This window comes from Schistocerca piceifrons, chromosome 2 (assembly GCF_021461385.2).
Source record: "Schistocerca piceifrons isolate TAMUIC-IGC-003096 chromosome 2, iqSchPice1.1, whole genome shotgun sequence".
In the NCBI taxonomy this organism is placed as follows: Eukaryota; Metazoa; Arthropoda; class Insecta; order Orthoptera; family Acrididae; genus Schistocerca; species Schistocerca piceifrons.
Window position 1 is genome coordinate 306,407,110 of NC_060139.1, and position 15,885 is coordinate 306,422,994.

The 15,885-nt window shown below is 40.2% G+C and overlaps 1 protein-coding gene across 1 annotated transcript in view; it reads right to left on the reverse strand.

The window, feature by feature from the left end:
• Positions 1 to 617: 617 nt before the first annotated feature.
• The window catches only part of LOC124774985 (torsin-1A-like), an 89,277-nt gene continuing 74,009 nt past the window's right edge, over positions 618 to 15,885 (reverse strand). Inside the window, exon 6 of the mRNA XM_047249729.1 lies at positions 618 to 1,471. Within this exon, the coding sequence (XP_047105685.1) occupies positions 1,336 to 1,471 (136 nt within the window). The 3' untranslated portion in view covers positions 618 to 1,335. The remainder of the gene's footprint in view (positions 1,472 to 15,885) is intronic.

Genomic DNA, 15,885 nt, shown 5'->3' on the forward strand with positions numbered 1-15,885 from the left:
CATGCTCCATGCTGTCGGGCTGCGGGGGGGGGGGACATCCAACACCTTGCCGCCTACTCATGGTTTCACTGTCCTTCAACTATTGTCCACAGTGTTCAGAACAGTAGTACAGGAATAGGCCATAAGAATGTGCCCTTTGTCACAGCTGCTTTTGTCAGTAGACTATTTGTGGCTCATTTTGTCACCTGAACAAATTCCCATTCATCTCTACTCCACTTATATACCTTACTTACCGCATCATGTGCCCACAATGCCACCGGGAAGTACAGTAGGACAGCAGCAGGTATTGCTGAATTTTTTAGTTGACCTTCAAAACACAGCTGTAGTATTTTAAACTTCAGGAAAGCAGAAACATGATCATCTAATATTTGAAGTTTTTTTTCAGTTTACAAGTGAGCATTTCTGTCCTCTTCGTGAAGACCTGAGAATGAGTTTCATAATTACACTATAGTAACAGGACTGCTTTCAAAAAATAACAATAATGTAGGTAGTGTTACACTGCTGTGTCCAAAAATAGGTTCCAAACTCATTTCAATGCATTCCAATATGAAAGTTTCATTTTTAACGTGTTAATAAATTTCTTTTATTTTTTTTACATTATTGCGTAACAAAGTACACTTACAGAAATATCACAAGATCCTTAGTACGATTACTGCATTGAAAATATTTCTCATATACAATGTTCTATAAATATGCGCTTTCTGTATTTATTCACAAATAACTTATGCGTGCATATCGAAGTACATTTATACAATCCATACAAAACAATATGCAAACACTCATTTCTGCTGTCTTAAAAAGTAGCTGCCGTCTTATAATGTCTATGGTAAACCAGCATAAGGTTTTTAAGCTGCACTTGTGTCATGCTGTAATGTGCAACAAAGCTATACTTTATATATTTTACACCTTTTTTTTTTTTTTTTTTTTTTTTTTTTTACATCAGCCACTCACAGGCAAAATAGTGCAACAAAATAAAAAGGAGTATCACAGTTAGCTTTTAATGCCTATAACAAGCAATGAAAATAAAAGTGTTTCAATTATGGACCCAATCAAGTATTGGAAAACATGGCATACAAACATCTGTTAACCCATCTCCTCCCTATACACACACACACACACACACACACACACACACACACACACACACACACACACAATTACACTGCCTATAAAACATTGTACAATAAACATAAAAAATTGCTTTCAGTAAATTGTTCACATCACAACAACTTTTGCTATATAGTGGGTTAAAAATCTGATACAAGACATAAAATGCTCAGACACGGTAAGATCAAAGATTCAATACTGAAAGTAAATATAATGATCAAAAACAATTCAAAGCTCTGTACGTCTTGGAGCGTACCTCTTCTTTTCCACAACTGTTGCAACCTTCTGTGAAACTCTTTTACATCCAGAGTTTGAAAATATTTTCATTTCCTCTGGGCCATATGTTAAGTATTCCAAAACTTCTCTGAAATTAAAAAAAAAAAAAAAATCAATATTACAGCTTTAATGAGGTGGCACAAGGTTGTATCAGTATTGTCTATACAAACAGTAACTTCTGTTATGGAAATTTTAAAATCAAAGAGTTAAGAACAAACTATTCCCCAACATGAAAGGTTGCACACACACTAGTAATAAATGAGCAATTCTCAAGCTTATACAACAGAACGTTTGTTATTTAACAGTACAAAGACATCCTAACAAGAAGCCTGGAAGAATGTGTCATTCAAAACCCTGGGTAATGGAAGTGCTTGTTGGACAAAAGGCTATAGTAATGAATAAAAATTACCACAATGGTTAGATCTAAAATGTAAGAAAGCCTAATAATTCTTGGCCAGATCCATTTTATGTACATCCAGGAAAAGGCAGAGATGACAGCAATGTGTAGCTTAATATTCAATGGTTATCATTGTGGATAGTGTCTTCCTACCCAATAGAGTGAATCAGGATATGTTATATATTCTAACAAGGCATGGTCCTCAGGGGTGAAAAAGATTTTTTGATACCATCTATACAGTGATGTGGGTCAGAATCCCAGGCAGGGAGAGTCCAAATGGCAAGCACAAATTGCTGAACATTTTGTTGTTCTAGGCATGTTGTCATTGTAGGAGCATGCAATTCCACTGTGTATTAAGGCACACAACAGAAGTGTTCTGTTTGCTTGTTTGTGGTACTTTATGGTGCTTAATAAAGTGACTGGCTGTGCTGTAATGGGATGCCTGTCGTACAGCAGTAAGACAAAAGGTGACAGTAAACAAATCAGTGAACTTTGTAAATGCAGATAAGGCTTAGAATATAGGAACCACAGACTGACAGCTATGTGTGCAAAACTGAAGTACAGTGAGGAGTGCCTGAAACAAAAAGTGAAATTTAGTGTTGAGAAAATAAAGCATGAGCAAATTTATTAAAAAGAAGCAAGTGGAAGAGGAGGTAACAAACATGAGGGAAACTGATTTCAAGAATGCAGATAAATTGCTTGCTAAGAGGAAAGGAACAAGCAAAGTGGCAAAGAGAAGATATCTGCAAGACAGTTTAAGAAGGCTGTCATCTAGGAAGTGTTATTTGTTTTTAAGAAATCCGGTTGACTATCAACACTGAGAAGATGGACATCACACTCTTTCAGATGCTTTCCTGGCGAGCTTACATATATTTTGTGGCTAATTGAAGTTCAATCATCAGTATTGTCAAAAGCTCAACATGTACTCTCATTCAATGAAATGAATGTATACAGTAGTGTTAAATATGATTCTGATAAAGATCGTGTTATGTGGCCACACACTAATGTGTTATTTGTTATGGTACGAGGTTTGTTTGCTGAATGGAAGCAACCACTCTATATGATTTTGATACATGGATAACAGATGATCAATTATCTTCTCCATGCAAGATGATGGGTACAATACTGCTGCAGCAGTGTTTGATCTCGGCACAAAATATCGATCCGTGTGGAAAGGTCTTAATGTAACAGAGACAAATACCTGCTTTCTAAATCTGCAGTACAAAAATAAATGTGTCTGGGTGTTTTCAGATGTTCCACTTTTATTTAAATTAATGAGGAACCACTTTCTGGATGACGGCACATGACTTTCTGGTAAGAAAACTGTTAATTAAGCTGTTGTAGAAAGACTGCTCATGCAGTACATCTTGGTAACTAGGAATATGAAATTAAATTTAGACTGCTATAATACAACACGATGAGTAGAAGGAAAAAGACATTCAAAATATTTAGTAAATATTTGTGATCATGTCTCATTTTGCATAATGCCAGACAATACAACATATCATCAGGCAATTACAGTCACAACTTTAGGGTTGCTAAGGGTGGCAGCACTCTGAAACAGAGTACAGTCAACACAAAGCGTTACAAACTGTGTCAACTTTTAACCATCAGCACTTGGGGGCTGGCAGCCAACTTATCACGCTCTTACTATACCTAGTCTACTGGGGGGCTCACAACATCCTCATTTATGTAAATTCCCAGTTAGAAATAAGGTTGGTATATATGCGACCTGAGGCAGTGCCCCACAATGTCAGTGATAGCTCTTGGGGGGGGGGAGAGAGAGAGAGAGAGAGAGAGAGAGAGAGAGAGAGAATACTGCTCTAGAGCCTTAAAATTGATAGCAGTAAGCAGATCGGAAGAGCAGTGTAGTAGTTTTGGTACCTTGCTAACATCCAGAAGGTGGTGGTTCGAATGTCATCAGGTGCTTTGAAATTATTTATTCGTACATTTTTATTGAAATGACACTGATTATTTTTATTCAGTTAATTGGTAAAAATGTATTTTTTTATTTACAATCCTTTGTCACATTATTTTAATCACCATATTAACTTTTGTCATTTGCTCTCATTTTTTTCAACCTGTCATTCTTTTTTCATTTGGTATCTCTGTGCATATGATTTTAATTATTTTGGGATGGTAAATCTCACACAAACATTTGTAACACAAATTTTTATTACACTGTGGATAAAATAATGCAGCAGAAGAGTTAAAGGATTACAAACAAAACAAAATTCAAGCAAAATGAGGAATAGAAATAATGAATGCTAAAAATGGTCAAAAATATCAGATAATACAACAGAACAAATTAAATCAAAGTTAATACTAAACATAATTGTCCATGTTATTTTAAAGATACCAAATGAAAAAAAATAAAAACAGGAAGAAAAAATGAGTGAAAATGAAAATGTTAATATGATGATTAAATTAAAATGACACAGGATTCAAAATAAAAATAAATACATTTAAATCAATTAATTTAATTTAAAACAAATAATTATCAAAATCATTTCAAAATATATCTTAGCAACCTCCATCTAAGAGGGAGTCCAAAGGCTAGTGTTGTGGAGAATAATCTCTGTTGAAGATAGAAAAGAAAATCATCAAAGCAACAACCTGAGATGCAAGTTTAATTGAAACACTCCAGGAGAAGTACTACACAAAATAGCAAATACTGAGAACTGGACTTCATGATTGCATCTTTAAGACTGGAAGTGCTAGATGTAAACTTCTGAAAGATTCAAACTTTAATTCTCTGCTTAGGCCTACCATGAACAATCTTCTTAACTTACTAAATGATTCAACATATTTACAGGACTAATCCACACTTTCAAGATCACTGATGTTTCTGCCTGTGATATCCAATAGTTGCGCTACAATTCAAGAGTGTGTCATATACAACTTTTTTATTCACTGTAGTCTTCTTGTCATCAAAACGACAATTTGGTCTTTGCAAGATTATGTCTCATCTTCGAGGAAGCAAATTTCAAAATGATGAAGAAATCCTTACAGCTCTAAGAACATTTTGGAGACAAAGGAAAAATCATTATCCTGAAGACATGGAATTGTTAATCCCATGTCATGAAAAATGTGTTCCAGCAAAACTGGGCTATATAAAAGTAATACGCTTCCTATTCTACACTTACATCTTTACTCCATGACCCATTTTAAGTTGAGTGGGCAAATGTCACTTCTGGTAACATTATCACTCTCCCACCCCTATTAACCATTCCATTTGTGAATGGTGCATGGGAAGAATGGCTGTCAGTAAAACTCTTCATAGGCTCTAATTTCTTTAGCTTTTCTCATTACAATCATTTATGCTTTTTCTAAAATCAGCTTTACATGGTCATTTGACCTTAGGGTGGTCCAGACGGTTGCTTCTAGATATTTTTGAGATGCCAATGTTTCCACTGATATACTTCCAATGACCTAACACAATTCTCTAATCTAAAAATCCTCTCTGAAGTGCACCACTCAAATCTGTAGTGCTACTAACATAAAAATGTAACTGCTCCAATTCTTTATTGCATTGCTCCTTTCTGGAAAATTAGAAATTAGCAGATAAAACATAATAATCATCTCCTTGCATAAAATATCCACAGTCAAGTAAAAGTGGAAAAGTAAAGTGTGCCCTTGGACTGAATAGCACTATCATAGTGATCATACGATACAAACTGGGGGGAGGAGGGGGGGGGGATGTGAACTTCAGCACAGAGATAACCATGAAATTGGTAACATCTGCGTTATACCTTCAGAGACACATTTTATCCAAACACAGGAAACAAAGAATGCAAAAATACTATACATTAACTGCTTATTGGGCATAGCAAGTACCACATACCAATCCTTTTACAACAAAGATTTAATGAATATGATTCATTACATAATATAACTTTTACTAAATATTTGAGGACTTCATTTTTCAGGTCAATGTAAACACTGAATTTCATAACATTTGGATCAAACAGTTGTCTATGGCACTTTTCATCATGAGAGTTGAAAGTAGAGTTACACCAAAATTTTACTTGCAACAAATTAAAATTTTACAAAAGGCAACATGTTCTAATAATCTGAACTAAGCAATAATCCTCTATGGCCTATCGATAGGTATAAAGCACACTACACAGTGACATAAGGAACTGGAGTGCTTAACATTCGTAAGCACAAAATCTAAAAACTCCACTAAACTTAAGTAGCAATCCCAACTCTGTTTGTACATAGTACTCTGTGTACATGCCAGATGACAACAGAAACATTAACTTCCCCCTCTGTACACGCCAGACTCCAGCAGACTCCGTGAGAGGCACCAGCATCGCCCCCCAGCAATGCACACAGCTGACCAACCACAGTCAACTGCCCTGCTGCAAACGCCACACGACCTTTCTTCCACATACCACATCAGCCCCATCTGCATTTCGCATGGCACTGTTGGAAATCCTTCTGTCAGAGTACTTAAGGTGGCACTTGACCACTAGCACAGCACTCGCTCCAGGCTCAATACCAGCTTCCACTTAAGTCTTATCCGTCAGTAGCGCTCTACAGCAGCAATGTTCAAAGCCATCCCAATCTCCGACGAGATGTCAACCCAGCACAGTCCAGGACTCTAACCAATACTGATTTGTCCATACCTGACCAAGCCTAGTCACCATCTATCACTTCAGCTGGACATTGACCAGACACCAACCTAGGACTCCAATTTGGACTACAGTGAGAACTCTTAGCATTTTATCACAAGTGACTCTTATTTTCTATTTCATGTCAAACAGTGTTCTTTCATCGTAACGTGTGGAGGGACTTTATTATGTGCTGTCCCAGCCACTTCGTATGACCAAACCATAGAAGTGGTGACAAGGAATGATCTTACATGTGCAATTCTTCAATTCTTCTTTCATGGACACTTCTCTTATCGTTGCGATCACTACGGTTCAACCTGCACTGGAACTCTCACTTCTGCAACTCTCCCTGTTATGTGATCTACAGTTGTAATGTCTCACCCATGACATGGCTTGCTCGATTCTGCACTGTTTGGTGACAACGCCACCACACGCTACAGAAGAAACAGCACAGCTTCTGAATCCTGCATGACACTTCTTGCACACCACTGAGCTGCTTTGACAGTGCCTCACACATTCGAATGCCCTCCTCTACCCCTCCCAGCCCCCCCTCCCACCTCCCCCGCCCAGCTTGAGACTTAGCATGTAAGCTGCTGCTTGCCCGGAGTTCAGCCATGCTTTGAATTTAGGACCCACCTTCCCTGCATGGCTGAACCACTTACTCCACATCTCAGTGCTTCCTGATATGTTTCTCCTGGCTGTATCTGGCCTGTCTGCCTCTGGCACCACAACCTCCAGTGCAGTTTCCCTGGATTCTTGATGCTCTCACTTAGTCTAATGCATCCTTTGAGTCCAGTACCCTCTCCTGCTTTAATGCAGCCTCAGCCCCCATACCTTCTATAGTTTTCAAGGATCCCTTGGCTCCACTGCCTTCTCCAACCTTCCTGTCTCTTCAAGCTCTGCCGGTCCCCCAGTCCAGAAGCGTACACCAATCCAGCTCCTATGGCATGGGCCATGCTATCTCCTGCACCATAGAACCTACATGTCTCTGTGCCTCCATCTGGGACACCACCTCCTCCTGTGCTACCTCCTCCTGTGCTGCCTACTCCTCTGCTGCCACCAATCCAAGTGTCCACCCTGGTTCCAGTACAGCTGCCTCCAGCACCACTGGCCTGCTCATCATATAACTAACCATCGCAACATGCCACCAGCTGGCATGTTGCCACACCACCCTCCCTTTAAGACTTTGTCCATTATTTCCAGTGCCCTCGGCGCCCATCCACTCTGTGGACTCTCCTTCTTCGTCCCATGGTCACATCGATCTGCTCTTTTCAAACTCTTTGGACACAGATGTGTCACCTCCAGACACGTAACCTATGTTCTGCCTACAGCTGACACTTCCATTGTGTCCCTGGTTCACCCCATCCCATTCTGGGCCTCTTGCTTTCTCTACGTGTGTTACACCCATCTCCCATCTCATGTATTGACCTTCTAGTCTGGCAGATTACTACATGGCACTCGGTGCACCTACTGCATGGCCCTGTCTGGGGCCGCCTTGGCCTAGTCACCGCTCTCATATGTCCCCTGTCACTGCCATCTCCTGTGGCCTCTGCAGGGCAATATATGTGGACGAGGAAAAAGTTCCTGGCCTTTTCCCGGATTTCCCAGTTAAAGAGACATACCATGTACTGCTTGGGAATGTAATGTGGCAGTTTCCCATTACTTTCCACATAGGCAGTACGATGCATAGCCTAAAGACAGCCGCTCACCATGAGTCAGACGCTGTCAGTAGCCGGCCAGTCCACAGTAGGTTTTGAAGAGATGGCAAGAATATATTGAATGTCTGTATAAGGGGGATGAAATGCAAAGTGAAATTAAGGTTGAAGAGGAGCAATATGTGCCGGAAGATGGAAAGGGATTTACTATCTTGGAAGCAGAAGTAGAAAAGGCGCTGAAGGAGATGAGGAATAGGAAGGCATGTGGAATAGATGATTTGCCAGCAGAACTGTTGAAGAGTCTGGGAAACAAGGCAAGAAAAGAAATAGCCTACCTCTGTAACGAGATCTATGACAAAGGGGAATGGCCTGAGGACTTCGCTGCAACAGTTATGATACCAATAGAGAAAAAGAGGAACACTAAAAAATGTGAAGAGCACTGGACCATCAGACTAATTTCCCATGCAGCTGAAGTCTAGCTGAGAGTGTTGGATAGAAGGTTATATGGCAAGCTGGATAGAGGGATTGCAGAGGAGCAGTTCGGATTTAGAAGAGGAAAAGGAACAAGCTATGCTATTGGTCTGCTAAGAACTATAGGGGAAAGATATATGGAAAAGGGTAGAGAAATCTTTTCTGTTTTTATAGGTTTAGAAAAGGCTTTTGACAGAGTTCAGTGGAACAAGCTGGTGGATATCTTGAAGAGGAAAGGAGTAGATTGGAAAGAGAGACGACTGATACAGAATCTATATTTACACCAGAAAGTAAGGATAAGGACTGGAAATGAAATGTCAGAAGGAAGCAGCGTTGGACGAGGTGTTAGACAAGGTTCTTGCCTTTCCCCACTGTTGTTTAACATATACCTTGAAGAGATTATTGCGAAAAGCTTAGATGGGAAAAAAGGAATATGTATTGGTGGAAAGAGAATAGAATGTATAAGATTTGCTGATGACATGGTATTAGTGGCAGAAAGTGAGCGGACATTGAATAACATGCTCAAAGATCTGAATGAAGGTTGTGTGGAATGTGAGATGCAAATAAACACAGCAAAAACAAAGAGTATGGTCATCAGTACAAGACGCAGACTGTCCAATATTAAAATAGGACAATCTACCATTAGCCAAGTAAGTGAATTTAAATATCTCGGAAGCACAATAGCTGAAGACTTGAGATGTCACCAGGAGGTGAAAACTCGAACCGCCATAGCGAAGGAGGCATTCAACAGAAAGAGGAGACTCTTATGTGGCAAGGCAAATTAGATAAAGGACTAAGGAAAAGGCTTGGCAAATGTTTTGTCTGGAGTGTGGCACTATGTGGGGCAGAAAAATGGACACTGAGACGAGAGGATGAAAAAAGGTTAGAAGCATTTGAGATGTGGATGTGGAGGAGAATGGGGAGAATAAGCTGGATGGAAAGTGTGAGTAATGAAAGAATATTGGAAAGGGTTGGTGAGAGAAGATGTCTGCTGAAGGTTGTAAGAGGGGGGGGGAAAGAAAAAAAAAAACAACACCACTGGTTGGGACATTCATTGAGAAGGGAGTGCTTGCCAGTAGATGCTTTGAAAGGGTTGGTTTGTGGGGGAAGACTGAGAAGAAGAAGGAGATACAAGGTGATAAAATGACATAAAGGGAAGAGGAAATTATGCAGACCTGAAGAGGATGGCAGAAGACGGGACAGCCTGGAGAACTACCATGTGAAAACCTGCCTTTAGGCAGAACACTGATGATGATGATCCCAGTTAAAAATACACTTTTTCTGTGTTAAGTGACAGTATACTTTTCCTCATAATTGTAAAACTTATCAATCCTTTCAATGGTTGTGGTTTTAAACAGCGGCGTAGAATTGCCGGCACTTTAGAAAACAAAACTCAGGGGGGTGGAAGAAAAAAAAACACGTTTTGGAAAGATGTCTTATGTGCAGCAACATGTACACTGCATATTTTCATATTACAAAAGTATAAATTCGAATTCCACCAAACATCGCATGTTACTTTCTGAAGCACTGAAATCGAGATTTCGATGTGCTTTTGCAAGCCAGTCGTAGCTCATGTCAAGTGATCTCGCCAGCCAATGACAGAATAGGACACGTGATCTCGCCAGCCAATGACAGAATAGGACACGTGATGGGGTCAGCCAATAGCAACATCACTGTGAAGAAGCGTGAACACAAAAATTGGAAAAGGGTAATAGTTTAAATTAATATACGCAGTGTTGCTACAAGAAAAGAAAAGCTTTCACATATAATATTGGTCTCTAAGATTAATAAGCTGCAAGAGAAGCTAAGCTTTCACACATAATGTTGATCTTTTTTACATATGTTACACTTTAAGGTACATCACACAAATGTGCCAGTAAAATTTTTAACAACCACATAAATGTCTGATCTTCTGGGCTCAAAATTATTCTAAATGGTCGTCCTCAAAGAGTTGATTTTTGAATGAGAGTCAAAGGCTCTGTGATTTAAGAAGTTCATCGTACATTTTTGAACAGATTTCATCTTGCGTGAAAGGAAATTTACTTTGAAAGTAACGCTTTTCAAACAACTGTTCGGAATATTTTCCTGCAGTCTGTTAGAAATAGGTTCGTTTCAGCAGTTGCCAGAGAGCGCCAGATAACAGGTGCCACTGCGCATGCGCAGCTCCGATGATGCAGGAAGGCCATATGTTTGTATGTGTAAAACATTAAAAGATCTTGCATTATGTCAGAAAAGAAACAAGACATCATACTAAAATGCATAATTCGGCTTAAAGTGCACATTCGTATGTCCAGATTCGGATGTAAATTTTCTTGGAGTACCAGTACTGTATTATCTCACATTTGGTTCTTTATTATGGCATAGTCACATATGTGCTAGAAGATGAAAACATGCACTTGAAATGCAGCGATCAGTTGAAACTAGCCAATAGTGTGGAATAAAACAATTCGTTTCAAATAAATTAACTGTCTCAACAGAAAAGGTTAATAAAAGCCACATTTCTTTAACAAACCAACAAAAATAACTTCATTGTTCTGTAAGACAATTAATGCTTGACTGTCAGAAAGGTGGAAATAAAATAAAATCTCAAACTAATAACATATTTTAGCCTTCTGTAATTATGTGAAAGTATTTTAATGTACTTGATAGCTTCCGGCCACAGAAATCTGTTTTGTTTCCATTTGATGTGAGAGCAATAAACGAAAAGGAGACAGCAAAATCACTTAATGTAAACACAGGTCATGTGGAGACTACCACCTCCCCACTACAACTCAAGACTGTTCTGTGCTTCAGGTCCAGATCTACGATATTTCCGAACCAGGGCAATATTAGATAGTGGCGCTCCCCCTCCCTTGAGTATTTGAGATAGTACGTCAAACATTCAAAAAAAGTCGACTTTTCAAAAATATCTTCATTTTGCAGCACACATCTTTGTGAAGAGTCTGATACATAAAACCTATATGTTCGAGGGAACGTAAGACATGTTATTTGGTTGTAAGTGTGCGAAAGTGCAGTGCTACGCCTCTTCACACAGCATTCCTCCATCGCATGTCTCTGTTTTTCGCTCTGTGGAATTCAAAGCTGTAATATTTTGTAATGGGTGCTATCAAACTACATTCAGGACAGTGGAAATTATAATATCCTGTGGTGCCTCTCCTGCTCCCAGTCGGCCAGTCTGACATCCTGCCCCTCTTAAAAAAAACTCGCAATTAATACTGGATGGGATTATTTGTAACCGGCAGAACAAGAACTCTTCAGAAAATTTGCAGTCTTTATTGCTTATTAGCTAATAACTTGCTGTTTTGTGTGACATAAAATTAAGTATAAGATACATAAAACGAGTAAAGACAAGAGACAAGGAAGATAGTACACATTTCTTCAATCCTTAAGTCCTAGCATTTTTTCTCTCTAATCTTGCCACAGCTTTATACGGCATACTTTCCTTTCTGTGAAAAAATCTATTACCTCATCAAAGTTCGTCAACGATTAGCTACATGAAAAAACGAAATGTCGTCGTCTAATACTAGAAAAGCTGTTAATACAAATAATACGTAAGACTGGTGTGGTTTCTCGATCTGATTACATGTATTTTGTCACTGTCTGCTAGATAAAACAAAATAGGCCTGCCTAATATTGCAGCAATTGTTACACACACTAAATAAATGAGACTGTTTTGGCACAAATGGTCATTTTTATAACACAACAGAATATAATTCACGAAGTACCAATATAAAATGCCTATTAGGCCAACTACAAGCTAAAAGTTTTATGTCAGGGAATAGCTTCACATTTCATTCATACTCTCTAGCTCCTGATGCATGAGATCGAAGAGTAGTAGTACGAAACTTTTACATAAATTTGGAATCGTCATATTCTTCCATAATTTGTGAGATTCCCGTTTCTTCTCCTTTCTTGTTCTAACAACAATATTGTCATCACTAATTCTGTAACTATTCCTGCCAGTGTCAATGCTTATTCTCCGGTTAACTTCACTAACTGCCACAACCACCGGTTTGGTTATCCTGAGTTTATTCTCTGGTCAGGTGTTATTACGTGTTCATACAACACGTTTTCTGCGCTACTCACAGAACAGAATTTCAGTGGCTGCTAGCCGGGGACTGTATAACTAGCCCTTAGAAGTGTAGCGGTCTGGCCAAAAATTTTCTGTCAAAATATCATTTTCTCGGATACACGGAGATGATAAAACATAATCTTTGTTATCTGTTATTCCTGTTAGTCTTTTATTTCCACTCAGGTTGTCTAGATCTATGGATTTTGCTAGTAATTATAACAATGCTGATCATTTGCAAACCCAGTCAACCACATAAACAGAGAATGTCATTCACCCGTTCAGCTTTATTCGGCACAGCTCGTATAGCCCCATCTCCTTTTGTCTGCAGGGAAGTTTATTTCTAGATGTGATGGGGATTCACCTGGCAGAGACATCACATACACTACGCATGCATTCAAAAATCAACTAATGATTCATTCAGAAATCAACTTAGAATTTGTTCAAAAATCAACAGGGATGCATTTCAAAATCATATGAATAATTGATAGCTGGATGCTAGGCGCTTTGTGAAACAAAGTCTTTTCCTCAATACTATACACTTGGTGCACCCCCCTGCCCCTCCCCCCAAATGAAATTGCCGGCCAGGGCAGATACCCCAGTTTGCCCCCGTCCCCTAGTTCTGGGCCTGTTGCGCATACGTGAATCTGGCAGCTTAGGCATACAAGTAAAATTTTTCCAGACAGCATCTGGCTTCCTGCTGCTATTGCTTATACAACAAACTGCCACACTTCTGTCGCCAGAAGCGGGAGAAGGTACTACTCATACGCAACTCAACTGCGCACGTGTGTGAGCTCACTCGCAACCACTCAAACAAATCTGATGTAAGCAGTTGTGACGTCACACTCATCGGAGGCAATTTGTTGTTATGAAGCCTTCCTAAAGCCTTTGACACATTTTGTTGTTGCCAGACATTTGTATGAGCACTGATTTGTTGTGGTATATGGCACATTTCCTTTGTAACTTAAGTTCCCCCTCCCCCCTCTCTCGTTCATGTTTTATTGCTGCAATATTATTCTGCAGTAGGAAGATACAGTACTTACCAGTCAAAGTTACAAAAATTTAACTGAAAACTAAAACAATGAAAAATTCCTGGAATTCTAAAAAACTCCCGGATCAAAAAATTCCTGGGTTTTTCCCAGATCTCTCGGGTCAGGCCTCCTGTCTGCGCAGTGTGCTGGCCGCAATGGACTTCCATGCACCTCCTGTTCTCCAGTTCTCCAGACTTGCAAGTTTCGTCGCAAGACCTGGCCGCGCATAGTCTTGCTGTCTTTGCTATGAGGATACAGCCATGGCCAGCCTCCCCTCCATGGGTGGCACAATAAATCTACAGGCAATGAGGTCCCCACCTACATTCCCTTCCAACAAGCACCACCATGCTCCCACATGCAACACTGCACACGTCCACGCATGTACTGCAGCTTTCCTCACCTGTGGCTGCCATCACAATTGGACATCGGCCTGCATCTCAGTGTGGTGTTGCTCCACCTCTTCCCCAGTAATATGCTGACATTTCTGGACGGGTCTCCCGTTTTCCTTTTATGCCTCTTTGATGCACGTTTTCCTCTGGCCTTCTTCATTAACTGGGTTTCCTCCTCTTTCAGTGCTTTTATCTTCATATCTTCCAATTCATTTCTTCCTTGAGCATAAACGCTTCTTCTCTCTGACACGTCTGTGCCATGGATCACTTCTCCATTGTTCAAGCTCCTTGCATGCTCGTCCCCATTCTACAATTTTTGGTGCCTGTATCACACCCAGCACCCCTGGCTCCCCTCTCCACCTTCTGTTCATCTCCTCCTTCCCTCCAACGATCTGTACACAATGGCTTCGCCCTCCATTTTTAAGGGGGGAGGGGCTGTAGTATCTGGCCCTCTGCCTGGCAATGTACACCACAGAACATACATGTGGCTGTGGAGTTGCCATACACTCAGCTTTCCACCACAGACACACGCGGCTATCCCAACTCTTGTCGTACACGCCACTCTGTGTACATGCCAGATGACAACATGTACAGCTGTGTACATGCGAGAGGACAACAGCAACATTGCAAATGCAACACTACATTTCATCCGGACAGAATGGGACACGGGTCCACACCTCATGTGATCCTCACAGAAATCCTTCTGCCAGAGTACTTAAGATGAAGCATGACAGCTAGCACAGCACTCACTCCAAGCTCAATGCTGGCTGTCCCTTGCAACTGATCCACTGGAAGCAATCTTCAGCAACAGTCCTCTGTGCTATCCTGCTCTCCGACTGGACCCGTGAAATTACAACCAATATTCCTAACTTCTCAGTTCACTGCAGAATCCTTGAACATGTTCTCAGTTCAAACATAATAAAGTTTCTTGAGACTGAGAAACTTTTGTCCATGAATCAGTGTAGTTTTAGAAAGCATCACTCACATGCAGCTCAGCTTGTCTTTTTCTCACATGATATCCTGTAAACTAGGGATGAAAGGCAATGGGCAGATTCCATATTTTTAGATTTCCAGAAAGCATCTGACATGGTGCCCCACTGCATGCTGTTATCAGAGGTACGAGCATACAGAATAAGTTCACAGGTATGTGAGTGTTTTGAAGACTTCTTAAATGATACAACCCATAATGTTGTCCTTGATGGTGAATGTTCATCAGAGGCAAGGGTATTGTCAGGAGAGCCCCAGGGAAGTCTGATGGGACTGTTGTTGTCCTGGGGACAGGGTGGGCAGCAATCTGTAGTTGTTTTTTGATGATGCTGTGGTGTACGCCAGGGTGTCAAAGTGGAGTTACTGTAGGAAGATACAAGATTACTTAGACAAAATTTATATTCGATGTGATGAATAGCAGTTCACACTAAATGTGGAAACATGTAAGTTAATGCAGATGAGTAGAAAGAACAAAACCTCTAATGTTTGGTTACAGTGTTACTAGTGTCCTGCTTGACACAGTCAAGTCATTTAAATATCAGGGCGTAACAGTGCAAGGCAATACAAAATGGAATGAGCATGTGAGGACTGTGGTAGGGTAGGGTAGGTGAATGGTCGGCTTCAGTTTACTGGGAGAATTTTAGAATAGAGGAAAGAGGAGACCGCATATAGGATCCTGGTGCAACTGACTCTTGAATACTGCTGGGTGCAACCTATTCTTGAATACTGCTGGTGTGTTTGGGATCTGTACCAGGTCAGACTGAAGGATGACATCAGAGCAATAGAGAGGCAGGCCACTAGATCTGTTACCAGTACGTTTCAACAACATGCAAGTGTTACACAGATGCTTCTGGAACTCAAATGGGAATCCCTGGAGTGAAGGCGAT